Genomic DNA, 27,268 nt, shown 5'->3' with positions numbered 1-27,268 from the left:
CCACTCGATAGCACAGCCACAAAGTCAAAATGAACGTTAACGAGACCAAGTTGCTGTGACCCACCTGGCTTTCTTTCGTTCTCCAAGGCTTTGTGATTAGCTCTGTGATCTCTGACACTTTGACACTAGCGATCTACTGCACCTGAGGACCTGTACAAACACAGCATGCTTTAGAGATACAATTCACAGTGAAGTAGCTAGAGTATGCTCGTATCCATCCTGAATATTATCAGCCCCCTGGCCTACCAAAGCCATGGTTATGCGATCTAGACAAGTGTTTAGCATGCTGATTTGAGCGTAGAAAGTGTTGTTGTGGTCGTGGGTTGGCATCCCGGGTCTGCCCGTACAGGGACAAGGATCCAGAGTTGCATTAACTCCCCAGTACCCGCCTGGTCTTTGAGCAGCTGACTATCTCTATGGCCCCCAGTACCCGCCTGGTCTCTTGAGCAGCTGACGGTATCTCTATGGCTCCCAGTACCCGCCTGGTCTTTGAGCAGCTGACTATCTCTATGGCTCCCCAGTACCCGCCTGGTCTTTGAGCAGCTGACTATCTCTATGGCTCCCCAGTACCCGCCTGGTCTTTTGAGCAGCTGACTATCTCTATGGCTCCCCAGTACCCGCCTGGTCTTTTGAGCAGCTGACTATCTCTATGGCTCCCCAGTACCCGCCTGGTCTTTTGAGCAGCTGACTATCTCTATGGCTCCCCAGTACCCGCCTGGTCTTTTGAGCAGCTGACTATCTCTATGGCTCCCCAGTACCCGCCTGGTCTTTGAGCAGCATGATGCCTCCACTAGACTGGATGGAGCAGATCTCTCTGTGTTTGTTCATGGCTATCATCAGCAGGCCGTCCATCACACGCTCCTCACGCTCACACGGGTCAACCAACAGGTAGGTCCTGGAGCAGAGAGAGAGAGGGTAGGAGAGGGGATATGAGATAGGACATAGAGAGTAGTGGAGAGAAGGAACAGGAGAGGAGAGAAGGAGAACAGGAGAGGAAAGGGAAGAGAGAGGAGAGAAGGAGAACAGGAGAGGAAAGGGAAAGAGAGGCAGTGAGAGATCTGCAATGGCAGCCATCACTGTCTGATAGTGATATCAAACATACAGGTGATCTTATATAACATGGACCTACCCTTGTTGGAAGAAGGAGAAACTGACACAGATGGGCATGTGGTAGATGCTGAGGGGAATGGGGTCTCTCTCCTCTGTACTGTACTGTGGAACAGACACATGAAGGGTTAAATCATTATAAATTGGGGTTGTGTTCATTAGGGCATGCAACAGATGACATTTTTAAAACCTTTTGCAACGTGTGACAAAAATGAGTGTGTCTTATTAGACAAATCCAGGTGGTCCTTCCCTGTTTGTCAGTGTGGTTCCTAATTAACACTACCCAGGGGTGTAATCAATGTCAAAGATTGTTGCCATGGCATTAGTTGTCAATAGCATCACCCCTCACCCTTCCATCCTCACCACAGTGACTTCCTCTCCCTGGATGCCCACATCGGGCCGTCTGAAGTGACAGAGTCCCGCGATGGCAGCAATGCTGGCAGCGTCCATTAGGTTACCATCGTGGTTCAGCAAGTGGACGTCCACCCTAATCTGCCACACCTAGAGATACACTGACACACTAATTACACAGACATTGATCTGTACCACATCTGGAGAGATAAACAGGTAGACAGATGGGCATTATACCTTGGAAGACCAGTAGATATACACTGAGTATACAAAACATTAAAAACACCTTCCAAATATTGAGTTCCTGTCAATTCAGGAATTAAATTGAAATAACAATTATCTTCAATGCTTTTCAATGGAGAACATTTCAAATTGGAATTTGGTTTACTTCCTGAATTGACTGGAATTGAAACCCAATTTGGGGACTTTCGTTCACAGCCTTCATGCCAAACTTCAGGTGTGTGTTTGTGTGTACCTTCTCTCCAGACACCACACACAGAGACTCTGTGTCTATACACTTGGAGTTCCTGAGGCATCTCTCCAGCTGTCTGTTCAGCTTCACCAACAGCTCTGACTGCCTAGAGATAGAGAGAGAGAGATCAAGAAGGGGGAAGGACAACCACGCAGATAAAACATTTTCAGTGATCGTTTTTCAGACTGCAATTACACTATAGCCTTATGAAGCAAAACATAGTAGGACTCTTACCTGCCCATCTCAAATGCTGGAGAAAGCCATGGGAGACAGCTCAATGTTGAAGAAAATGAGTCCTTCATTTGGTCGGTTCTCTTTCGGGTAATGAGCTCACAGGACACTTGGGCCATGATCCTGGAGGTTAGGAACACACCATTTTTTTTATTTAACACCCAGACAAGTCGGTTAAGAACAAATTCTTATTACAATGACGGCCTACCCCGGCCAGATACAGCCTGGATTCAAACCAGGGACTGTAGTGACGCCTCTTGCACGTGAGATGCAGTGAGTTTGACGCTGCGCCACTCAGGAGCCCAAACATACAAGTTAATCTCAAACCGCCCCTAGCACGTCACCTAGCCCCTAGCACTGTCACCTAACCCCTACCACTGTCCACCTAGCCCCTACCACTGTCACCTAGCCACTACCACTGTCACCTAGCACCTAGCCCTACACTGTCACCTAGCCCCTACCACTGTGTCACCTAGCCCCTACCAGTGTCACCTAGCCCCTACAGTGTCACCTAGCCCCTACACTGTCACCTAGCCCCTACCACTGTCACCTAGCCCCTACCACTGTCACCTAGCCCCTACCACTGTCACCTAGCCCCTAACCCTACCAGTGTACCAGCCCCTACCAGTGTCACCTAGCCCCTACCAGTGTCACTAGCCCCTACCACTGTCACCTACCCCTCCACTGTCACTAGCCCCTACCACTGTCACCTAGCCCCACCACTGTACCTAGCCCCTACCACTGTCACCTAGCCCTACCAGGTCACCTAGCCCTACCAGTGTCACCTAGCCCACCACTGTCACCTAGCCCCTACCACTGTCACCTAGCCCCTAACCCACTGTCACCTAGCCCCTACCAGTGTCACCTAGCCCTACCAGGTCACCTAGCCCCTACACTGTCACCTAGCCCTACCACTGTCACCTAGCCCCTACCACTGTCCCTAGCCCTACCACTGTCACCTAGCCCCTACCACTGTCACCTAGCCCCTATCACTGTCACCTAGCCCCTACCACTGTCACCTAGCCCCTACCACTGTCACCTAGCCCCTACCCCCTACACCTAGCCCTACCACTTCACCTAGCCCTACCACTGTCACTAGCCCCTACCACTGTGTCACCTAGCCCCTACCAGTGTCACTAGCCCCTACCAGTGTCACCTGGCCCCTACCACTGTCACCTGGCCCCTACCACTGTCAACCTAGCCCCTACCACTGTCACCGTAGCCCCTACCACTGTCCACCTAGGCCCCTACCACTGTCCACCTAGCCCCTACCACTGATCACCTAGCCCCCTTACCACTGTCACCCCTAGCCCCTAACCCCTACCAGTTGTCACCCTAGCCCCCTACCATTGTCACCTAGCCCCTTACACAGTGTCACCTAGCCCCTACCACTGTCACCTAGCACCTACCCACTGTCACCTAGCCCCCTACCCACTGGCACCTAGCCCCTACCACTGTCACCTAGCCCCCTACCAACTGTCACCTAGCCCCTACCAGTTGTCACCTAGCCCCCTACCAGTGTCACCTAGCCCCTACCACTGTCACCTAGCCCCTACCACTGTCACCTAGCCCCTAACCCCTACCACTGTCACTAGCCCTACCAGATGTCACCTAGCCCCTACCAGTGTCACCTAGCCCCTACACTGTCACCTAGCCCCTACCACTGTCACCTAGCCCCTACCACTGTTCACTAGCCCCGTACCACTGTCACCTAGCCCCTACCACTGTCAACTAGCCCTATCACTGTCACCTAGCCCCTACCACTGTCACTAGCCCCTACCACTGTCACCGTAGCCCCTACCCCCTACAAACCTAGCCCTTACCACCTGTCCACCTAGCCCCTACCACTGTCACCTAGCCCCTACCACTGTGTCACCTAGCCCCCTACCAGTGTCAACCTAGCCCCTACCAGTGTCACCTGGCCCCTACCACTGTCACCTAGCCCTACCACTGTCACCTAGCCCTACCACTGTCACCTAGTCCCCTACCACTGTCACCTAGCCCCATACCACTGTCACCTAGCCCCTACCACTGTCACCTAGCCCCTACCACTGTCACCTAGCCCCTACCCCCTACAACCTAGCCCTTACCACTGTCACCTAGCCCCTACCACTGTCACCTAGCCCCTACCACTGTGTCACCTAGCCCCTACCAGTGTTCACCTAGCCCCTACCAGTGTCACCTGGCCCCTACCACTGTCACCTAGCCCCTACCACTGTCACCTAGCCCCTACCACTGTCACCTAGCCCCTACCACTGTCACCTAGCCCCTACCACTGTCACCTAGCCCCTACCACTGCCACCTAGCCCCTACCACTGTCACCTAGCCCCTACCACTGTCACCTAGCCCCTACCACTGTCACCTAGCCCCTACCACTGTCACCTAGCCCCTACCACTGTCACCTAGCCCCTACCACTGTCACCTAGCCCCTAGCACCGTCACCTATGCTGCTTTATAGATCTGAAAGGATGGATATATGGCAAAACAATTCTGCCAATCCCAATCAGATAGCAAGGTACAGCTAATGCCATACTTGTATCCAGTCCTTTCAGATGTATGAAAACGTAGTGCAAAAGCCTGCAATGTTAGTAACAAGAAAGCCAACTCCACTAAGAATGGCTGTCAACCATTTTCGGTTACTGTGCAACCAAGTGCATTTGGCTTTGCCTGGTGCACCCGTCATCTACGTTTTTAGCAGTAAGGCCTTGGGTCTTCTCAACGATCCGCTTTAGATAGGCCAGTAGCTTTGGTTGAGAGTCACTGCTCAACTGTCATTTCTTTGCCTTCAAAGGCAGGAACACTCGCCTCGTCTTCCCCAGGTCAACAAAGCAGCATCCATAATCTGTCCCAAACGAGATCTTGATGCTCCTGTAGTCATAGGTCTGTCTCCCATCCAAGCGCTGCGGGTACACATTATTGAGCGAGATTATGTATCGTAAATATTTATAGCTAGTATAACAATGATGCATCGAAAGATAATTAGCTAGCTAGGTAGCTCAAGTTTACAACAGGTTATGTACAGTGACCCAGAACTCTAACAAACTCTGTAACGTTGGTAGATAGAGATAGACACTGTACAATATTTTAGTTTGGATTCCCACATCTAAATTGGCCATTTATGTCAGCTAACTAGCATATCTGGCTATCTCAGCTAGCACGTTTCATTCACATGGAAAAATACACAATTGCATCAGCTACCTTTGTTTCTTGAATAGCTTTGAGTAAAAAGTCCCGCTCGCAGTTTGATAACGGCGTATCTCTCATGTTGGCTGTCTATGAATTGTATATTGCTATGCCGGTGTGGTTTTTTGTTAACATGTGTTCACGTTTCAACAATCATCAACATTCATGAACTCTGCTCCGGAAGAGCAACAAAGAAGTTATCACAATAAAAGTAATCAAAATTAGGTATATTTGCTCAAATGTATTACACAATTTTTCAAATGGTAGCAACCATCCACAATGTATTTCTAAAAGTCATAATTATTTAAATAAAATAAGAATTAAAATAATAATACATGTTGGATGTTTATCCAATAACTTGCATTAATTGTCTACTTTTGGACAAATCTGTTTCTGCATGGATTTATCTCACAAGATAACGGACACAAGCTAATTATTTCACAACATTTAAATGACAAATATCTAAACTGTTATGCATTGAGGGGGAGGGGGGGGGGTGTACATAGAAAGATAGATCGAAAATGAGTTTGTTATTTACAAGGCAGAGCACTTTTATTTTGAAATGGGCACCCCAATGGCGTTCTCTGGTTCAGGCATGCGCAGTGAGCAGAAGTCTCTTCCCGTCATCACCGTTCGAGGGTCTCCACGGTGATCCGTCCATCCCGCTCCTCCAGGCCTCGGTACCCGCGGTTTTACTCCAACTGGGTCGAACGCAGTGAAAATAAAGTTGTTTGAGGTAATTGACGTAGAAAACATCACAAAACTTGGAATATTATTATTTTTCTCCCCCCCCCCCAACTGCACAAGGTTTGTTTGCTTAATATTTATCTAGTTAGCTACACTCATTCATTCTTCCCTGACAACTGCAACACAACATGTTGTTAGTTTAGCATAGCCATTAGCTGGCTAAACTTAGCTTTCTAACGTAGTGCATTTTTCTCAGACAGGCACGTTTTCTCAAAATGTGAATATGTTTACATTTGACACATTAGGCTTTATGAATATGTCTGAAATGTCGCTGCATTTAGTAACCACATAGCTAGCTATTGATAACGCTCTGCTAGCCCGCTAATTCGCGCCACACGGACCGGGGTTGATAACAAGGGACGTCCGGTGAACTGTCGCGAAAAACGTTGGTTAACTGACGTTACCTAGTTCGTTATTTAGCTTTGCTTGTGCAGTAACGTTAGCTAATGCCAAATATAGCCGACATTCCACATAACTTATATATATATATATATATGAAATAACTTGCTTCCTATAAAAAAAGACGTGATAGAAATATGATGAAAGACAGTTTGCTGATGTCTTGATAATGCGCGTAGCCTGACTTGACAGTTCTAGTAGTAGCTGCAGTAGTCCTAGCTAACAATCCTGGCTCTGTGGAGTTTTGTGGACACTTCTGGTCGGCAGCTGTAGGTTCATTTTGTTGCTCTCTCTCTCGGGGCATATGGGCATCCCCTAGGGAACTGTAGTTTGGCCTGAGGGACAGTGGCTCCTTGCTTTTGTTGGCGACCCACATCCACCTCCCCCAGACGCTCCGTCAATCAGCTCGACGTTATGTTTACTCCAACCCCGAGGGACATTGATTTCGAAAATACTGTATCAAGCCATATTCAACCTTTACTCAATTGTTGCTGGCAATCGTATTGATTCAATATGATGAAATGCGTGTCGAGGTATAATCTGAAAAGTGTCCTGGTCGGCGACGAGTGGATATTTTGCAAGTCATTGAAATGCAGAGAACCATTTTTGCATGGATTCATGAGTCATCTTTGAAACCTGATTTAGGGGGTCTGTTTTTTTAAATTCAGAAATATATTTTTATTGGAAAAAGCAGAGCCATGTATAATCTTTCTCTGGTGAAAGCCATCCATTTCCTTGCATATGGCCAAATTGTAGTACAGTGACAAAACCTTCATTTGTTTTTAGAAAATATTTGTAGATGGAAAGATAGTTTCTGGAAAAGTGCTTTTGAAATCAGAAGTGTATTAACCTTATTCCTGACCTCTTTCTTTGCTTTTCTCTCTCTCTTGGTCCCTCTTCCTCAAATCCTCCATTTCCACCCTTACTTCACATGCTCTCCATCCCCACTGTCACCTCACTCCCTCCTTCTCCCTCTCTCAACCCCCCCCCCCCACCCACTCCCTTCCCCCCTCCTCTCACATTGTCCGTCCCAACCCCTCACCTCTCCCACCTCCTTTCCCACTCTCTCCTCCCTTCCCCCTACCGTCCATCCCCACTGTCACGTCACTCCCTCTCAACCCCCCCACCCACTCCCTTCCCCCCTCCTCTCACATTGTCTGTCCCAACCCCTCTCCTTTCCCACTCTCTCCTCCCTTCCCCCTACCGTCCATCCCCACTGTCACGTCACTCCCTCCTTCTCCCTCTCCTCAACCCCCCCCCCACCGTCTTCATTCCCCCCTCCTCTCACATTGTCCGTCCCAACCCCTCTCCTTTCCCACTCTCTCCTCCCTTCCCCCCTCCTCTCACATTGTCCGTCCCAACTCCTTTCCCACTCTCTCCTCCCTTCCCCCTACCGTCTCTCTCCAGATGAAGCTGTGGGGCTGGACGTGTGTGCTGCTCCTCTCCCTCCTGGCTCTCTCTGAGTCCCAGGCTGAAGCTCAGGGTGACCTAGACCTGGAGATGGAGGATGAAATGGAGGAAGCTATGGTGGAAGACATGGTAGAAGATAGGGAAGACTCAGCAGAGATAGAGGCGGAGATGGAAGGGGAGGCGGAAGAAGAGAAGGGAACCGATGCCAACGTCTCCTTCCAGGTCAGTAAAGGGTCAAACGTCACCCAATAGGAAGTAGGATGAACTAGGTGGGGACATTTGAGATGGCACCCTTCTCCCTATGTAGTGTACCACATGTGTGGGGCCTGGTCAGAAGTCGTGCAATCTCTTGGAAATAGGGTGCCATTTTGGATGCATGCCTGGTGTGTGTTTTTTTACGCCCTCCAAGTGTCTCTCTACCCTTTTGAGTTTGAAACCCTCATCATTTGCCTATTCTTTTTGTGTTCCCTTAGCTAGCTAAAAACCTAACTACAACCTCACTGTCATAACCCCAATTTTAGCCGGGGGCCTTCAGGAAATCATGTCAGTAAATGTGTACTAGGCCGAGTCCCGATTCTCCACGGTTCTGGGTTTTATAATGATGATGAAAAATCCCCCCAGACATCTCATTTAAATCCACAACGGGTAGTGTGCAAGTGTACACTTCTGGGAAAAGGGTGAAGAATCTGGAGCCCTACATTATATATCCCTCAGTTTGTTTTCCATTTCACACACAAAGTAATCCCTCCGCCCCATTGGCTGAAACACACAGGTGACCTACAAGACTCCTGTTCCCATCGGAGAAGTGTACTTCTCAGAGACCTTTGATGACGGCTCACTGGACAGGTGGCAGGTGTCAAAGACCATGAAGGAAGACGCAGACGATGAAATTGCTAAATATGATGGTAAGAACCAGACCATTCTTGCCCCCCCCCCTCTACACTCTCCACTTGTGTGTGTTTTATGGGCCCTCACACGTGTCTTTTTGCCAGTGTGTCAGTGAGAGACGACCCTGTTTCTTCAACCACCACTGTTAAGGTCACGTATCCCTGTATTTCTGTTAGTACTGCTGGGCAGTAGTCTCTCTGTTGATGGACCTGGCCCGAGTGCAATGGCACACATGTATTGTGGAAATGCAGTTTAGTTAACGTTGTTAAACTGGAACCTAGTCGTTGTGTCAGTTTGAGTTCACCACCGGACCCCTCTCTCCTCTCCTGACCCCTCTCTCCCCTCCTGAACCCTCTCTCCTCTCCTAACCCCTCTCTCCTCTCCTGACCCCTCTCTCCCCACCGGACCCCTCTCTCCTCTCCTGACCCCTCTCTCCCCACCGGACCCCTCTCTCCTCTCCTGACCCCTCTCTCCCCTCCTGACCCCTCTCTCCTCTCCTAACCCCTCTCTCCTCTCCTGACCCCTCTCTCCCCACCTGACCCCTCTCTCCTCTCCTGACCCCTCTCTCCCCTCCTGACCCCTCTCTCCTCTCCTAACCCCTCTCTCCCCTCCTAACCCCTCTCTCCCCTCCTGACCCCTCTCTCCCCTCCTGACCCCTCTCTCCTCTCCTGGCCCCTCTCTCCTCTCCTGGCCCCTCTCTCCCCTCCTGACCCCTCTCTCCCCTCCTGGCCCCTCTCTCCCCTCCTGACCCCTCTCTCCTCTCCTGACCCCTCTCTCCCCTCCTGACCCCTCTCTCCCCTCCTGACCCCTCTCTCCCCTCCTGGCCCCTCTCTCCCCTCCTGACCCCTCTCTCCTCTCCTGACCCCTCTCTCCCCTCCTGACCCCTCTCTCCCCTCCTGGCCCCTCTCTCCCCTCCTGACCCCTCTCTCCTCTCCTGACCCCTCTCTCCTCTCCAGGTAAGTGGTCTGTGGAGCAGCTGAAGGAGAATAAAGTACCAGGAGACATGGGTCTGGTTCTGAAGTCCCGGGCCAAACATCACGCCATCGCCTCCCTGTTGGACAGACCCTTCCTCTTCCGGGACGATGCCCTAGTCGTACAGTGAGTTTGACCTTTAACCTCTCACGTTTGACCTCTTGCCCTTTTTTTTGTTTTGTGTATAAAAGTGCATTTTCAAAATGAGCCTTTGAGTTGACTTGAAGCTAATTCATATCAACTGCTGAACGTTTAGAGAAACCTGTGTGCGTTTATCTTAGGTATGAGGTGAACTTCCAGGATGGTATTGACTGTGGTGGAGCCTACATCAAACTGCTGTCAGACGAAGAGGACCTGGATCTGGTACGTTGTTGTTATTACTATAATCTGATCTATGTTGTTGATTAGTCTCAGATCCCAGATCTGTTGGTGTTGTTACTATAATCTGATCTGTGATGTTGGTTAGTCCCAGATCTGTTGGTGTTATTACTATAATCTGATCTATGTTGTTGGTTAGTCCCAGATCTGTTGGTGTTGTTACTATAATCTGATCTATGTTGTTGGTTAGTCTAGTCCCAGATCCCAGATCTGTTGGTGTTATTACTATAATCTGATCTATGTTGTTGGTTAGTCTAGTCCCAGATCCCAGATCTGTTGGTGTTGCTACTATAATCTGATCTGTGATGTTGGTTAGTCCCAGATCTGTTGGTGTTGTTACTATAATCTGATCTGTGATGTTGGTTAGTCCCAGATCTGTTGGTGTTGTTACTATAATCTGATCTATGATGTTGGTTAGTCCCAGATCTGTTGGTGTTATTACTATAATCTGATCTGTGATGTTGGTTAGTCCCAGATCTGTTGGTGTTGCTACTATAATCTGATCTGTGATGTTGGTTAGTCCCAGATCTGTTGGTGTTATTACTATAATCTGATCTGTGATGTTGGTTAGTCCCAGATCTGTTGGTGTTATTACTGTAATCTGATCTATGATGTTGGTTAGTCCCAGATCTGTTGATGTTATTACTATAATCTGATCTATGATGTTGGTTAGTCTAGTCCCAGATCCCAGATCTGTTGGTGTTGCTACTATAATCTGATCTATGATGTTGGTTAGTCTAGTCCCAGATCCCAGATCTGTTGGTGTTGTTACTATAATCTGATCTGTGATGTTGGTTAGTCCCAGATCTGTTGATGTTATTACTATAATCTGATCTATGATGTTGGTTAGTCTAGTCCCAGATCCCAGATCTGTTGGTGTTGTTACTATAATCTGATCTATGATGTTGGTTAGTCCCAGATCTGTTGGTGTTATTACTATAATCTGATCTGTGATGTTGGTTAGTCCCAGATCTGTTGGTGCTTGACCTTTGACCTGGCTCCCACTTCTAAAGTTAACTCTCTATTTATATGCCTCCGTAATGCTGTACTTGGCTGGTCGACCCACCCAAGGTGGCCTCGTATCGTCTCTGTATCGCTGACTGTAAACCCCGTACCTTACTGTTGTGCTGTTCTAGGATCAGTTTAATGACCGTACCTCCTACACCATCATGTTTGTGCCTGATAAGTGTGTAACCCTGTACCTTACTGTTGTGCTGTTTTAGGATCAGTTTAATGACCGTACCTCCTACACCATCATGTTTGGTCCTGATAAGTGTGTAACCCTGTACCTTACTGTTGTGCTGTTCTAGGATCAGTTTAATGACCGTACCTCCTACACCATCATGTTTGGGCCTGATAAGTGTGGAGAGGACTACAAGCTGCACTTCATCTTCCGCCACAGGAGCCCTCTGAACAAAGACCTGGACGAGAAACACGCCAAGAGGCCCGACGTCGACCTGAAGAAGTTCTACACAGACAAGAAGACTCATCTCTACACACTGGGTAGGAGGGGGGGGGGGGGGGGAGAGGGAAGGAGAGAGAGAGGAGGGGGGAAGGAGAGAGAGAGGAGGGGGGGAGGAGAGAGAGAGGAGGGGGGGGAGGAAGGGGTGAGAGAGAGGAGGAGGGGTGGGGGAGGAGAGAGAGGGGGGGGGGGGGAGAGAGAAGAGGGGGGGAGAGAGAAGGTGGGGGGGAGAGAGAAGAGGAGGGGGTGGTTGGGAGAGAGAAGAGGAGGGGGTGGGGGGAGAGAGAAGAGGGGGGGGGGTGGGGGGGAGAGAGAAGAGGAGGGGGTGGGGGGAGAGAGAAGAGGGGGGGGTGGGGGGGAGAGAGAAGAGGAGGGGGTGGGGGGAGAGAGAAGAGGAGGGGGTGGGGGAGAGGGGGGGGCTGAATGCTGATTGGCTGACAGCCGTGGTATATCAGACCGTATACAACGGGTATGACAAAACATTTACTGCTCAAATTACGCTGGTAACCAGTTTATAATAGCAATAAGGCACCTCGGGGGGGTGTGGTATATGACCAATATACCACACCCCCTCTGGCCTTATTGCTGAATGACACAGTGGTGTGACTGACAGTACTGACAGTATTGTAGAGACAGAGATGTTACTACCTGAGGGAGACTGACAGCATTGTAGAGACAGAGATGTTACTGACAGTATTGTAGAGACAGATGTTACTACCTGAGGGAGACTGACAGTATTGTAGAGACAGATGTTACTACCTGAGGGAGACTGACAGTATTGTAGAGACAGATGTTACTACCTGAGGGAGACTGACAGTATTGTAGAGACAGATGTTACTACCTGAGGGAGACTGACAGTATTGTAGAGACAGAGATGTTACTACCTGAGGGAGACTGACAGTATTGTAGAGACAGATGTTACTACCTGAGGGAGACTGACAGCATTGTAGAGACAGATGTTACTACCTGAGGGAGACTGACAGCATTGTAGAGACAGATGTTACTACCTGAGGGAGACTGACAGTATTGTAGAGACAGATGTTACTACCTGAGGGAGACTGACAGTATTGTAGAGACAGATGTTACTACCTGAGGGAGACTGACAGTATTGTAGAGACAGAGATGTTACTACCTGAGGGAGACTGACAGTATTGTAGAGACAGATGTTACTACCTGAGGGAGACTGACAGCATTGTAGAGACAGATGTTACTACCTGAGGGAGACTGACAGTATTGTAGAGACAGAGATGTTACTACCTGAGGGAGACTGACAGCATTGTAGAGACAGATGTTACTACCTGAGGGAGACTGACAGTATTGTAGAGACAGATGTTACTACCTGAGGGAGACTGACAGTATTGTAGAGACAGATGTTACTACCTGAGGGAGACTGACAGTATTGTAGAGACAGATGTTACTACCTGAGGGAGACTGACAGTATTGTAGAGACAGATGTTACTACCTGAGGGAGACTGACAGTATTGTAGAGACAGATGTTACTACCTGAGGGAGACTGACAGTATTGTAGAGACAGATGTTACTACCTGAGGGAGACTGACAGTAGTGTAGAGACAAATGTTACTTCCTGAGAGAGACTGACAGTATTGTAGAGACAGATGTTACTACCTGAGGGAGACTGACAGTATTGTAGAGACAGATGTTACTACCTGAGGGAGACTGACAGTATTGTAGAGACAGATGTTACTACCTGAGGGAAACTGACAGTATTGTAGAGACAGATGTTACTACCTGAGGGAGACTGACAGTATTGTAGAGACAGATGTTACTACCTGAGGGAGACTGACAGTATTGTAGAGACAGATGTTACTACCTGAGGGAGACTGACAGTATTGTAGAGACAGATGTTACTACCTGAGGGAGACTGACTCATGTAACTGTCTGTTTCTCCCCCTCTCTCCCTCCCTCCTTTCTCCCCTCTCTCTCTCCCTCCCTCCTTCCTCTCCCCCCTCCCTCTCTCTCCCCCATCCAGTCCTGAACCCAGACAACAGCTATGAGATCCTGGTAGACCAGAGCAGTGTCAGTCGTGGCTCTCTGCTTCATGATGTGGTTCCTCCTGTTAACCCCACCAAGGAGATAGACGATCCCACTGACTCTAAACCTGAAGACTGGGACGAGAGGGCCAAGATACCAGACCCAGAGGCTGTCAAACCTGACAACTGGTGGGTTCAACTTCAACACCACTTTTTTGTGATTTTTTTTTTTGGGGGGGGGGGGGTCGTGACGAAAAGAAAACCAGGTGTTGGCAGGCATGACTGAGGAAGAGTGTCTAGTTCTGAAGGATTTGTGCTTATATTTTTAAACGTAACTTCTTTAAGGACTGTAGATATAACGCGTCTATTAAAGCTGTATCACATAGCTCTGTAGGCCACCTGACCAAATTCACATAGAAATGTGAGTTTTACACTCCGTGGTCAGTTTATTAGGTACACCACCCCATTCAAGACAACGAGTCACACGTGGTGTGGCTGGTTTTCCTGGCACACGTTCGGTCCCCCTGATTACAATTGAGCAATGGTTTCAACGCCCCGAAGAATTCAGGCTGTTCTGGAGGCAAAGGGACCCAGTATTAGATGGGTGTACCTAATAAACTGTCCACTGAGTGTATATCTATCATTGGAAGTCTGATGAAGGGTAGATATGTTCTATATGTGCCATTTCTATGCTTCCCGCCCATAAGTTGAGTTTTTAAAACTTTGTATTTTTTGTCCACCAGCTGTCACAGAGGTTTAGATGGTACAATGATTCTCTACATTTGTTTTGTCACAAACTGAAAATGATGCAAAACTATTGTGATTTTTTTTTTTGCAGCCATGTGATGGTGTTTGTGATTTCTACATATTGTGCCTAATGTTGAGCAACGTGCTTGGTTTTTAATGCCAAACCATTTGGCATCTTGTGTTCCAGGGATGAGGAGGCTCCGGCTACGATCCAGGACCCTGATGCTGTGAAGCCAGAGGGATGGCTGGACGACGAGCCGGAGTTTGTAGCCGACCCCGCCGCCGACAAACCAGACGACTGGTAAACACACTGAACACACACATCAATAAAAACGCTTGTTTTGGGAAGAGAGATGTCTCTTTTTCTGTCTTTCTCTCATTACTTTACATCCATCTCTCGTTCTCTTTTATTTCTCCTCTCTCACCATCTCTCTCTCTCTCCTTTATCTCTCCTCTCACCATCTCTCTCTCTCTCCTTTATCTCTCCTCTCACCATCTCTCTCTTTCTCCTTTATCTCTCCTCTCACCATCTCTCTCTCTCTCCTTTATCTCTCCTCTCACCATCTCTCTCTCTCTCCTTTATCTCTCCTCTCACCATCTCTCTCCTCTCTCACCATCTCTCTCTCTCTCCTTTATCTCTCCTCTCACCATCTCTCTCTCTCTCCTTTATCTCTCCTCTCACCATCTCTCTCTCTCTCCTTTATCTCTCCTCTCACCACCTCTCTCTCCTCTCACCACCTCTCTCTCTCCTCTCACCATCTCTCTCTCTCCTTTATCTCTCCTCTCACCACCTCTCTCTCCTCTCACCATCTCTCTCCTCTCACCATCTCTCTCCTCTCTCACCATCTCTCTCCTCTCACCATCTCTCTCCTCTCTCACCATCTCTCTCCTCTCACCATCTCTCTCTCTCCTTTATCTCTCCTCTCACCACCTCTCTCTCCTCTCTCACCATCTCTCTCCTCTCACCATCTCTCTCTCTCCTTTATCTCTCCTCTCACCATCTCTCTCCTCTCTCACCATCTCTCTCCTCTCACCATCTCTCTCTCTCCTTTATCTCTCCTCTCACCACCTCTCTCTCCTCTCACCATCTCTCTCCTCTCTCACCATCTCTCTCCTCTCACCATCTCTCTCCTCTCTCACCATCTCTCTCCTCTCTCACCATCTCTCTCCTCTCACCATCTCTCTCTCTCTCCTTTATCTCTCCTCTCACCATCTCTCTCTCTCTCCTTTATCTCTCCTCTCACCACCTCTCTCTCCTCTCACCACCTCTCTCTCTCCTCTCACCATCTCTCTCTCTCCTTTATCTCTCCTCTCACCACCTCTCTCTCCTCTCACCATCTCTCTCCTCTCTCACCATCTCTCTCCTTTATCTCTCCTCTCACCATCTCTCTCTCTCCTTTATCTCTCCTCTCACCACCTCTCTCTCTCCTCTCACCACCTCTCTCTCTCCTCTCACCATCTCTCTCTCTCTCCTTTATCTCTCCTCTCACCACCTCTCTCTCTCCTCTCACCATCTCTCTCCTCTCTCACCATCTCTCTCCTTTATCTCTCCTCTCACCATCTCTCTGTTTCTCTCTATCTCTCTCCTTTATCTCTCCTCTCACATCTCTCTGTCTCTCTCTCTATCGCTCTCCTTTATCTCTCCTCTCACCATCTCTGTCTCTCTATCACTCTCCTTTCTCTCCTCTCACCATCTTTCTCTCTCTCCTCTCACCATCTCTCTCTGTCTCTCTCTTTTATCTCTCGCTGTCCTTTATCTCTCTGTAGGGATGAGGAGATGGATGGAGAGTGGGAGGCCCCTCAGGTTCCTAACCCAGTGTGTGAGACAGCCCCTGGATGTGGGCAGTGGAAACCCCCTACCATCAACAACCCTCAGTACAAGGGCAAGTGGAAGGCTCCTCTGGTGGACAACCCCCACTACCAGGTAACATAATCCCTTCCTGAAGGCACATGTTTCATTAGGTTATTGTCGGTCTATAAGCCTGAGATCCCTGTCTTATTGTTGGTCTATTAGGCTGAGATCCCTGTCTTATTGTTGGTCTATTAGGCTGAGATCCCTGTCTTATTGTTGGTCTATTAGGCTGAGATCCCTGTCTTATTGTCGGTCTATAAGGCTGAGATCCCTGTCTTGTTGTTGGTCTATAAGCCTGAGATCCCTGTCTTATTGTTGGTCTATTAGGCTGAGATCCCTGTCTTATTGTCGGTCTATAAGGCTGAGATCCCTGTCTTATTGTCGGTCTATAAGGCTGAGATCCCTGTCTTATTGTTGGTCTATTAGGCTGAGATCCCTGTCTTATTGTTGGTCTATAAGGCTGAGATCCCTGTCTTATTGTCGGTCTATAAGGCTGAGATCCCTGTCTTATTGTCGGTCTATAAGGCTGAGATCCCTGTCTTATTGTTGGTCTATAAGGCTGAGATCCCTGTCTTAATGTCGGTCTATAAGGCTGAGATCCCTGTCTTAATGTCGGTCTGTAAGGCTGAGATCCCTGTCTTATTGTTGGTCTATTAGGCTGAGATCCCTGTCTTAATGTTGGTCTATTAGGCTGAGATCCCTGTCTTATTGTCAGTCTATAAGGCTGAGATCCCTGTCTTATTGTTGGTCTATTAGGCTGAGATCCCTGTCTTATTGTCGGTCTGTAAGGCTGATATTCAGAGCTTCACCCAAATGTACATGACAATCTGCATGTACAGACCTCAGGTCAGAATACCACTCTGAGTCCATCGCTACTGAGTGACTTGTCCCTTTCATATCCTGTTATCCAGTCTGAAGCCCCTCCCCTCTCCCCTCCCAGGGTGTGTGGAGCCCCTCCCCTCTCCTTTCCCAGGGTGTGTGGAGCCCCTCCCCTCTCCCCTCCCAGGGTGTGTGGAGCCCCTCCCCTCTCCCCTCCCAGGGTGTGTGGAGCCCCTCCCCTCTCCCCTCCCAGGGTGTGTGGAGCCCCTCCCCTCTCCCCTCCCAGGGTGTGTGGAGCCCCTCCCCTCTCCCCTCCCAGGGTGTGTGGAGCCCCTCCCCTCTCCCCTCCCAGGGTGTGTGGAGCCCCTGCCCTCTCCCCTCCCAGGGTGTGTGGAGCCTCTCCCCTCCCAGGGTGTGTGGAGCCCCTCCCCTCTCCCCTCCCAGGTTGTGTGGAGCCTCTCCCCTCTCCCCTTGCAGGGTGTGTGAAGCCCCTGCCCTCTCCCCTCCCAGGGTGTGTGGAGCCTCTCCCCTCCCAGGGTGTGTGGAGCCCCTCCCCTCCCTCCTCCCAGGGTGTGTGAAGCCCCTCCCCTCTCCCCTCCCAGGGTGTGTGGAGCCCCTCCCCTCTCCCCTCCCAGGGTGTGTGGAGCCTCTCCTCTCCCAGGGTGTGTGGAGCCCCTCCCCTCTCCCCTCCCAGGGTGTGTGGAGCCTCTCCCCTCCCAGGGTGTGTGGAGCCCCTCCCCTCTCCCCTCCCAGGATGTGGGAACACTAAAGCGTGTCTTGTCCTGTAACATGTGACCTCTCCCCTCCCAGGGTGTGTGGAGCCCCTCTCCCCTCCCAGGGTGTGTGGAGCCCCTCTCCCCTCCCAGGGTGTGTGGAGCCCCTCTCCCCTCCCAGGGTGTGGGGACACTAAAGCGTGTCTTGTCCTGTAACATGTGACCTCCCCCCTCCCAGGGTGTGTGAAGCCCCTCCCCTCTCCCCTCCCAGGGTGTGTGGAGCCCCTCCCCTCTCCCCTCCCAGGGTGTGGGGACACTAAAGCGTGTCCTGTAACATTTGACCTCTCCCCTCCCAGGGTGTGTGGAGCCCGCGTAAGATCCAGAACCCGGACTACTTCGAGGACCTGGCTCCGTTCCAGATGACGTCGTTCAGAGCCGTGGGGCTGGAGCTCTGGTCCATGACCTCCGAGATCTACTTCGACAACTTCATCATCACTTCATATAAAGAGGTGGCCGATCGCTGGGCTGGAGACAGCTGGGGACTCAAGAAACTGGTGGCTAGTGCCAACGAGGTGTGTATGACACACACACACTCAGCGTACATTTATACATACACACACAGATGGATATATATATATATATATCACATACAAACACATGTTGTATAAAAAGTTGGCTGATCGCTGGGCTGAAGACGGCTGGGTACTTAAGAAACTACTGGCTAGTGCCAAAGAGGTACACACACACACACACACACACCTACACACATACACACACACACCTACACACATACACACACACCTACCTACACACACACACCTACACACACACACACACACACACACACACACACACGTAGATAGACTCGGCAAAAAAAAGAAATGTCCCTTTTTCAGGACCCTGTCTTTCAAAGATAATTCGTTACACCGAGGCCTGTACTCTGGAGGGGATCGATTGGAGGTGGAGGCTCCGTCATGGTCTGGGGCGGTGTGTCACAGCATCATCGGACTGAGCTTGTTGTCATTGCAGGCAATCTCAATGCTGTGCGTTACAGGGAAGACATCCTCCTCCCTCATGTGGTACCCTTCCTGCAGGCTCATCCTGACATGACCCTCCAGCATGACAATGGCACCAGTCATACTGCTCGTTCTGTGCGTGATTTCCTGCAAGACAGGAATATCAGTGTTCTGCCATGGCCGACGAAGAGCCCGGATCTCAGTCCCATTGAGCAGGTCTGGGACCTGTTGGATCGGAGGGTGATGGCTAGGGCACGTCTGGGACCTGTTGGATCGGAGGGTGAGGGCCAGGGCACGTCTGGGACCTGTTGGATCGGAGGGTGAGGGCCAGGGCACGTCTGGGACCTGTTGGATCGGAGGGTGAGGGCCAGGGCACGTCTGGGACCTGTTGGATCGGAGGGTGATGGCTAGGGCACGTCTGGGACCTGTTGGATCGGAGGGTGAGGGCCAGGGCACGTCTGGGACCTGTTGGATCGGAGGGTGAGGGCACGTCTGGGACCTGTTGGATAGGAGGGCGAGGGCTATAGGGCACGTCTGGGACCTGTTGGATAGGAGGGCGAGGGCTAGGGCACGTCTGGGACCTGTTGGATCGGAGGGTGAGGGCTAGGGCACGTCTGGGACCTGTTGGATCGGAGGGTGAGGGCCAGGGCACGTCTGGGACCTGTTGGATCGGAGGTTGAGGGCTAGCGCACGTCTGGGACCTGTTGGATCGGAGGGTGAGGGCTAGGGCACGTCTGGGACCTGTTGGATAGGAGGGTGAGGGCACATCTGGGACCTGTTGGATAGGAGGGCGAGGGCTATAGGGCACGTCTGGGACCTGTTGGATAGGAGGGCGAGGGCTAGGGCACGTCTGGGACCTGTTGGATAGGAGGGCTAGGGCTATAGGGCACGTCTGGGACCTGTTGGATCGGAGGGTGATGGCTAGGGCACGTCTGGGACCTGTTGGATCGGAGGATGAGGGCTAGGGTACGTCTGGGACCTGTTGGATAGGAGGGCTAGGGCTATAGGGCACGTCTGGGACCTGTTGGATCGGAGGGTGAGGGCTAGGGCACGTCTGGGACCTGTTGGATAGGAGGGTGAGGGCTAGGGCACGTCTGGGACCTGTTGGATCGGAGGGTGAGAGCTAGGGCATGTCTGGGACCTGTTGGATCGGAGGGTGAGGGCTAGGGCACGTCTGGGACCTGTTGGATCGGAGGGTGAGGGCTAGGGCACGTCTGGGACCTGTTGGATCGGAGGATGATGGCTAGGGCACGTCTGGGACCTGTTGGATCGGAGGGTGAGGGCCAGGGCACGTCTGGGACCTGTTGGATCGGAGGGTGAGGGCTAGGGCACGTCTGGGACCTGTTGGATCGGAGGGTGAGGGCTAGGGCACGTCTGGGACCTGTTGGATCGGAGGGTGAGGGCTAGGGCACGTCTGGGACCTGTTGGATCGGAGGGTGAGGGCTAGGGCACGTCTGGGACCTGTTGGATAGGAGGGCGAGGGCTAGGGCACGTCTGGGACCTGTTGGATCGGAGGGTGGATAGGAGGGTGAGGGCTATAGGGCACGTCTGGGACCTGTTGGATAGGAGGGTGAGGGCCAGGGCACGTCTGGGACCTGTTGGATATGAGGGTGAGGGCCAGGGCACGTCTGGGACCTGTTGGATCAGAGGGTAAGGGCTATAGGGCACGTCTGGGACCTGTTGGATCGGAGGGTGAGGGCCAGGGCACGTCTGGGACCTGTTGGATCAGAGGGTAAGGGCTATAGGGCACGTCTGGGACCTGTTGGATCGGAGGGTAAGGGCTATAGGGCACGTCTGGGACCTGTTGGATCAGAGGGTAAGGGCTATAGGGCACGTCTGGGACCTGTTGGATCGGAGGGTAAGGGCTATAGGGCACGTCTGGGACCTGTTGGATCGGAGGGTAAGGGCTATAGGGCACGTCTGGGACCTGTTGGATCGGAGGGTGAGGGCCAGGGCACGTCTGGGACCTGTTGGATCGGAGGGTAAGGGCTATAGGGCACGTCTGGGACCTGTTGGATCGGAGGGTAAGGGCTATAGGGCACGTCTGGGACCTGTTGGATCGGAGGGTAAGGGCTATAGGGCACGTCTGGGACCTGTTGGATCGGAGGGTAAGGGCTATAGGGCACGTCTGGGACCTGTTGGATCGGAGGGTGAGGGCCAGGGCACGTCTGGGACCTGTTGGATCAGAGGGTAAGGGCTATAGGGCACGTCTGGGACCTGTTGGATCGGAGGGTAAGGGCTATAGGGCACGTCTGGGACCTGTTGGATCGGAGGGTAAGGGCTATAGGGCACGTCTGGGACCTGTTGGATCGGAGGGTAAGGGCTATAGGGCACGTCTGGGACCTGTTGGATCGGAGGGTGAGGGCTAGGGCACGTCTGGGACCTGTTGGATCGGAGGGTAAGGGCTATAGGGCACGTCTGGGACCTGTTGGATCGGAGGGTAAGGGCAATAGGGCACGTCTGGGACCTGTTGGATCGGAGGGTAAGGGCTATAGGGCACGTCTGGGACCTGTTGGATCGGAGGGTAAGGGCTATAGGGCACGTCTGGGACCTGTTGGATCGGAGGGTAAGGGCTATAGGGCACGTCTGGGACCTGTTGGATCGGAGGGTGAGGGCTATAGGGCACGTCTGGGACCTGTTGGATCGGAGGGTGAGGGCTATAGGGCACGTCTGGGACCTGTTGGATCGGAGGGTGATGGCTAGGGCACGTCTGGGACCTGTTGGATCGGAGGGTAAGGGCTATAGGGCACGTCTGGGACCTGTTGGATCGGAGGGTAAGGGCTATAGGGCACGTCTGGGACCTGTTGGATCGGAGGGTGAGGGCTATAGGGCACGTCTGGGACCTGTTGGATCGGAGGGTAAGGGCTATAGGGCACGTCTGGGACCTGTTGGATCGGAGGGTGAGGGCTATAGGGCACGTCTGGGACCTGTTGGATCGGAGGGTGAGGGCTAGGGCACGTCTGGGACCTGTTGGATCGGAGGGTAAGGGCTGAAAGTAAACACAGTTGACAGTGAGAGGACGTTTGTTTTTTTGCTGAATTAACAAACATGCAGAACACAGACATACACTTTTTATATATTTCCTCACATTCACATAAACACACACAGTTATATTTGCTTATTATCTCCCCCCCCCCCCCCCCCCCCTCCCCAGCCGGGTGTGTTTTCCCAGTTGACCATGGCAGCAGAGGAGAGACCGTGGCTCTGGGTGGTCTACATACTGACTGTTGGTCTGCCCATAGGACTGACTGTGTTATTCTGCTGGCCCAAGGTAACACACCAACACTACGGACTTGTTACTCACACTAACTGGTGTTTCCTGCTCTTGTCTGTTTCATATTCAATTCATCTTGTTGTCATTTTCACTCTACAGCCAAACAACACTCCTACAGTGGGGCAAAAAAAAGTATTTAGTCAGCCACCAATTGTGCAAGTTCTCCCTCTTAAAAAGATGAGAGAGGCCTGTAATTTTCATCATAGGTACACTTCAACTATGACAGACAAAATGAGAAAAATAAATCCAGAAAATCACATTGTAGGATATTTTATGAATTTATATGCAAATTATGGTGGAAAATAAGCATTTGGTCACCTACAAACAGGCAAGATTTCTGGCTCTCACAGACCTGTAACTTCTTCTTTAAGAGGCTCCTCTGTCCTCCACTTTGTAAGAGGGTATTTATCATTATAGCACACCTCTACTAACCACCAGCTCATTGTCTGACTCTCTCTCTCTCTCTGACTCTCTCTCTCCCTCTGACTCCTCTTTCTCTGACTCTCTCTCTGACTCTCTCTCTCTCCCTCTGACTCCTCTTTCTCTGACTCTCTCTCTGACTCTCTCTCTGACTCTCTCTCCCCCTCTGACTCCTCTTTCTCTGACTCTCTCTCTCCCTCTGACTCCTCTTTCTCTGACTCTCTCTCTGACTCTCTCTCTGACTCTCTCTCTGACTCTGACTCCTCTTTCTCTGACTCTCTTTCTGACAGAAATCAGATGATGACTATGTGTACAAGAAGGTGGACCCGCCTAAACCCGATGTAGAAGAGGAGGAGGAAGAGGATGATGAAGAGGAGGAGGAGGAAGAAGAAGAAGAAGAGGAGAAGGGAGACCAAGCAGCTAAGGCCAAACCTACTGAGAGTCCAAAACCTGCAGGTCAGAGAGAAGACATGAGATCTCTCTCCCTCTTTCCCTCTCGCTCCCTCTTCCTCCCCCCCTCTCTCTCCCTCTTTCCCTCTCGCTCCCTCTTCCTCCCCCCTCTCTCCCTCTTTCCCTCTCGATCCCTCTTCCTCCCCCCTCTCTCCCTCTTTCCCTCTCGCTCCTTCCTCCCCCCCTCTCTCTCCCTCTTTCCCTCTCGCTCCTTCTTCCTCCCCCCCTCTCTCTCTTTCCCTCTCGCTCCTTCTTTCCCTCTCTCTCTCTCTCTCCCTCTTTCCCTCTCGCTCCTTCCTCCTCCTCTCTCTCTCCCTCTTTCCCTCTCTCTCCTTCCTCCTCCCCTCTCTCTCCCTCTTTCCCTCTCTCTCCCTCTTCCCTCTCGCTCCTTCCTCCTCCCCTCTCTCTCCCTCTTTCCCTCTCGCTCCCTCTTCCTCCCCTCTCTCTCCCTCTTTCCCTCTCGCTCCTTCCTCCTCCCCTCTCTCTCCCTCTTTCCCTCTCGCTCCTTCCTCCTCCCCTCTCTCTCTCCCTCTTTCCCTCTCGCTCCTTCCTCCTCCCCTCTCTCTCCCTCTTTCCCTCTCGCTCCTTCCTCCTTCCCCTCTCTCTCCCTCTTTCCCTCTCGCTCCTTCCTCCTCCCCCTCTCTCTCCCTCTTTCCCTCTCGCTCCTTCCTCCTCCCCCTCTTCCTCCCCCCGCTCTCTTCCGCTTCCTCCCCCCTCTCTCTCCCGCTTCCTCCCCCCTCTCTCTCCCGCTTCCTCCCCCCTCTCTCTGTCTATTCCTCCCGCCTCTCTCTGCCTATTCCTCCCCCTCTCTCCTTCCTCCCCCCCTCTCTCTCCCTCTTCCCCCCTCTCTCTCTGCCTATTCCTCCCCCTCTCTCTCCCGCTTCCTCCCCCTCTCTCTGCCTATTCCTCCCCCCTCTCTCTCCTTCCTCCCCCCTCTCTCTCCTGCTTCCTCCCCCCTCTCTCTCCCGCTTCCTCCCCCCTCTCTCTCCCGCTTCCTCCCCCCTCTCTCTCCCGCTTCCTCCCCCCTCTCTCTCCCGCTTCCTCTCTCTCCCTCTTCCTCCCCCCTCTCCCTCCCTCTTCCCCCTCTCCTTCCTCCCCCCTCTCTCTCCCTCTCCTTCCTCCCCCCTCTCTCTCCCTCTCCTTCCTCCCCCCTCTCTCTCCCTCTCCTTCCTCCCCCCTCTCTCTCCCTCTTCCTCCCCCCTCTCTCTCCCTCTTCCTCCCCCCTCTCTCTCCCTCTTTCCCTCTCACTCCTCCCCCCCTCTCTCTCCCTCTTCCTCCCCCCTCTCTCTCCCGCTATCCCCCCCTATCTCTCTCTCTTCCTCCCCCCTCTCTCTCCCTCTTCCTCCCCCCTCTCTCTTCCCCCCCTCTCCCTCTTAGTTAATATTTCCTCTCATTCTTCTTTTCTCTTTCAGAAGAGAAGAAAGAGAAGGCGGAGGAGGAGAGTGGGGCAGCTGGAGGGGACAGCGTAGAAGATGAAGAGGACGATGAGGAGGATGAAGGAGAGGAGGAAGAAGAGACCAAGTCCAATGAGGCAGCATCGGATGATGTCAGTGCTGAGGTTCTCTCTTAGTTTTCTGAAAGATCGAAACGTCACTCGTTTCACACATTTGACCCTCTGAAACTCTGGCTTCACCCAGATTATCTCTCCTTCCTCCCAAAGTGTACACTTGTTCACTTCCCTTCACTGAAATGACTGGTTTACTAAATATGGTGGAAACTCCCACTAGTCCTCCACCAATCCAATGCTTCTAGATTTGTGGGAAGAAGGGAACAAGTGCACACTTCAGGAGAAAGTAGACATTGGGACACCTTGTCTTTCATTCATTCATTCTTTTTCAACCCTCGTTTCCAAGCAGAAGGTGGAGGCAGACGAGGGGGGCCACAGCGTTGGCGACGGACACAAACAGGCCGTGAGGAAGAGGAGGGTACGGAAAGACTGATGAAGACCAACGACAACAAATGAAGCCTTCTCTCTCTCTCTCCTCCTCTCTCTCTCCTCCTCTCTCTCTCCTTCACTCTCTGTCTCTCTCTCTCTTTTTCTCTCTCTCGGTCTCTCTCTCCTCCTTTCTCTCTCTCTCTCTCTCTCTTCCTCCTCTCTCTCTCCTCTCTCCTCTCTGCATGCCCTCTGGTGGTCCTAGTGACCAAGATACTACCCCTCCTCCCCCATCAGTCAAATGTTCTCTCTATCCGTTACGCCTCTCTCTAAGGCCATCGAGGCTACCCTGACCCCCCCCCCCCCCCAACCCTCCTTTCTTCCAAAATGAATACTATGCCCCCTCATCTCCTTCCTCCTTCCCCCCCATCCTCTTCATCAGCTGCAACTTTCTAACCCCCCCTCTCCTCTTCAGCGTCCAGTCTTCCTGACTATAGTTCCTAGTTCTGGTTTATTGTTGACATTTTGTACAGCTTCAGAAGTATTCTTTTTATTCAACCTGAAGTTGAAAGGACAGCTCTCTCTGGCTCTCTCTGGCTCTCTCTGGCTCTCTCTGGCTTGTGTCTCACACCCTGTTCCCTGGAGAAGAACTTTGGTCAAAGTAGGGCACTACATGGGGGGGATTAGGTGTTAAAAAGTAGTGTACTACATGGGGGGGGGATAAGGTGTTAAAAAGTAGTGTACTACATGGGGGGGGATAAGGTGTTAAAAAGTAGTGCACTACATGGGGGGCGATTAGGTGTTAAAAAGTAGTGTACTACATGGGGGGGGATAAGGTGTTAAAAAATAGTGTACTACATGGGGGGGGATAAGGTGTTAAAAAGTAGGGTACTACATAGGGGGGTAAGGAGTTAAAAAGTAGTGCACTACATGGGGGGGGGTAAGGAGTTAAAAAGTAGTGCACTACATGGGGGGGGGGTAAGGAGTTAAAAAGTAGTGCACTACATGGGGGGGGTAAGGAGTTAAAAAGTAGTGCACTACATGGGGGGGGTAAGGAGTTAAAAAGTAGTGCACTACATGGGGGGGGGTAAGGAGTTCAAAAGTAGTGCACTACATGGGGGGGGTAAGGAGTTCAAAAGTAGTGCACTACATGGGGGGGGATAAGGTGTTAAAAAGTAGAGCACTACATGGGGGGTAAGGAGTTCAAAAGTAGTGCACTACATGGGGGGGGTAAGGAGTTCAAAAGTAGTGCACTACATGGGGGGGGGGTAAGGAGTTCAAAAGTAGTGCACTACATGGGGGGGGTAAGGAGTTCAAAAGTAGTGCACTACATGGGGGGGGTAAGGAGTTAAAAAGTAGTGCACTACATGGGGGGGTAAGGAGTTCAAAAGTAGTGCACTACATGGGGGGGGTAAGGAGTTCAAAAGTAGTGCACTACATGGGGGGGGTAAGGAGTTCAAAAGTAGTGCACTACATGGGGGGGGAATAAGGTGTTAAAAAGTAGGGCACTACATGGGGAATAGGCTGGTCAGAGAGAGAGAAGACCTCTATAGCCATGCTACTGTATTGCTGCTGTGTGACTGAAGGTACCATGTTTCTCCTGGTCTCAGATCTGCGTGTCGTTGGAGTCAATTCCTCTTGACTATTATTGGGACAAGATTTGTCTCTAAAATACAAACTGGGCATCCCAAATGGCACCCCGTTCCCGTTTATATTGAACTACCCTAATGGGCCCTGGTCAGAAGTAGTATACTATATAGGGAATAGGGCTCTGGTCAGAAGTAGTGCACTATATAATGGGAATGGGGACCTGGTCTAAAGTAGTATACTGTATAGGGAATAGGGCTCTGGTCAAAAGTAGTGCACTATATAGGAAATAGGGACCTGGTCTAAAGTAGTATACTATATAGGGAATAGGGCTCTGGTCAGAAGCTGTGCACTATATAGGGAATAGGCCTCTGGTCAGAAGTAGAATACTATATAGGGAATAGGGTGCCTCTGGTCAGAAGTTGTATACTATATAGGGAATAGGGAATAGGCCTCTGGTCAGAAGTAGTATACTATATAGGGAATAGGGTGCCTCTGGTCAGAAGCTGTGCACTATATAGCGAATAGGGTGCCATTTGGGATGTAGATATACAGATCTGGGACCAGTCTTAAAGTTTGACTACAGAGACAGAAGGATATTTTCAGACAAGAAGGCGCCTTACGTCAGGTTTAAGGTTAGACGTCTACTTTAGATTGTTTTGTTTTTCAATCATTAACTTCTAAAAGGAAGTTCATAATATAATATGGCAGTTCTTTATGTGGTCGTTTGTTTTTTAAACTAAATTATATGGATTTGAAAATCGGCACTGATAAAAATCTATTTATTTATTGTAAACTCCTCCCTCTCATTCATTTTACGGCTCAATTTAAAACAGAAGAAAATATCACAATGCAGTTTTTTCTCTTTTGAGTGAATGGAAATGTTTGGGATGTTTAAAAAATATATATATATATATTAATAATTT

General features: G+C 51.0%; 1 protein-coding gene and 1 pseudogene across 6 annotated transcripts; one reads left to right on the top strand and one right to left on the bottom strand.

Annotated features, from left to right (window-relative positions):
* Positions 1–552: 552 nt before the first annotated feature.
* LOC116364568 (exosome complex component RRP45-like) lies at positions 553–5,522 on the bottom strand (annotated as a pseudogene).
* Positions 5,523–5,947: 425 nt separating this feature from the next.
* Positions 5,948–25,325, top strand: clgn (calmegin). 6 transcript variants are annotated; one of them, XM_031817627.1, is made up of 14 exons: positions 5,948–6,080; positions 7,898–8,122; positions 8,673–8,805; positions 9,745–9,886; positions 10,042–10,123; positions 11,449–11,641; positions 13,591–13,780; positions 14,526–14,639; positions 16,106–16,262; positions 18,079–18,294; positions 21,893–22,009; positions 22,723–22,888; positions 24,295–24,428; positions 24,739–25,325. In XM_031817627.1, the coding sequence occupies exons 2-14, from the start codon at positions 7,898–7,900 to the stop codon at positions 24,820–24,822; spliced, it is 1,953 nt and encodes a 650-aa protein (XP_031673487.1). In that variant the 5' UTR covers positions 5,948–6,080; the 3' UTR covers positions 24,823–25,325. The 6 variants fall into 6 exon arrangements, with proteins under 6 accessions (XP_031673487.1, XP_031673486.1, XP_031673482.1 ...); XM_031817626.1 differs by having other exon boundaries at positions 24,295–24,440; XM_031817622.1 differs by having other exon boundaries at positions 24,295–24,440; positions 24,736–25,325.
* Positions 25,326–27,268: the final 1,943 nt, after the last annotated feature.

Source organism: Oncorhynchus kisutch, unplaced genomic scaffold (genome assembly GCF_002021735.2).
Source record: "Oncorhynchus kisutch isolate 150728-3 unplaced genomic scaffold, Okis_V2 scaffold1101, whole genome shotgun sequence".
Lineage (NCBI taxonomy): Eukaryota > Metazoa > Chordata > Actinopteri > Salmoniformes > Salmonidae > Oncorhynchus > Oncorhynchus kisutch.
Note: the sequence above shows the minus strand (reverse complement) of the source record. Positions and strands in the feature narration are given on the sequence as shown.

What these genes read in the sequence shown, in the direction of transcription:
- clgn (XM_031817622.1), top strand. Translation starts at nt 7,898, where the DNA reads ATGAAGCTGTGGGGCTGGACGTGTGTGCTGCTCCTCTCCCTCCTGGCT. An exon ending in GACGATGCCCTAGTCGTACA is followed by an intron (nt 9,887 to 10,041) that starts GTGAGTTTGACC and finishes CGTTTATCTTAG; the next exon opens with GTATGAGGTGAACTTCCAGG. An exon ending in TGAGAGTCCAAAACCTGCAG is followed by an intron (nt 22,889 to 24,294) that starts GTCAGAGAGAAG and finishes TTTCTCTTTCAG; the next exon opens with AAGAGAAGAAAGAGAAGGCG.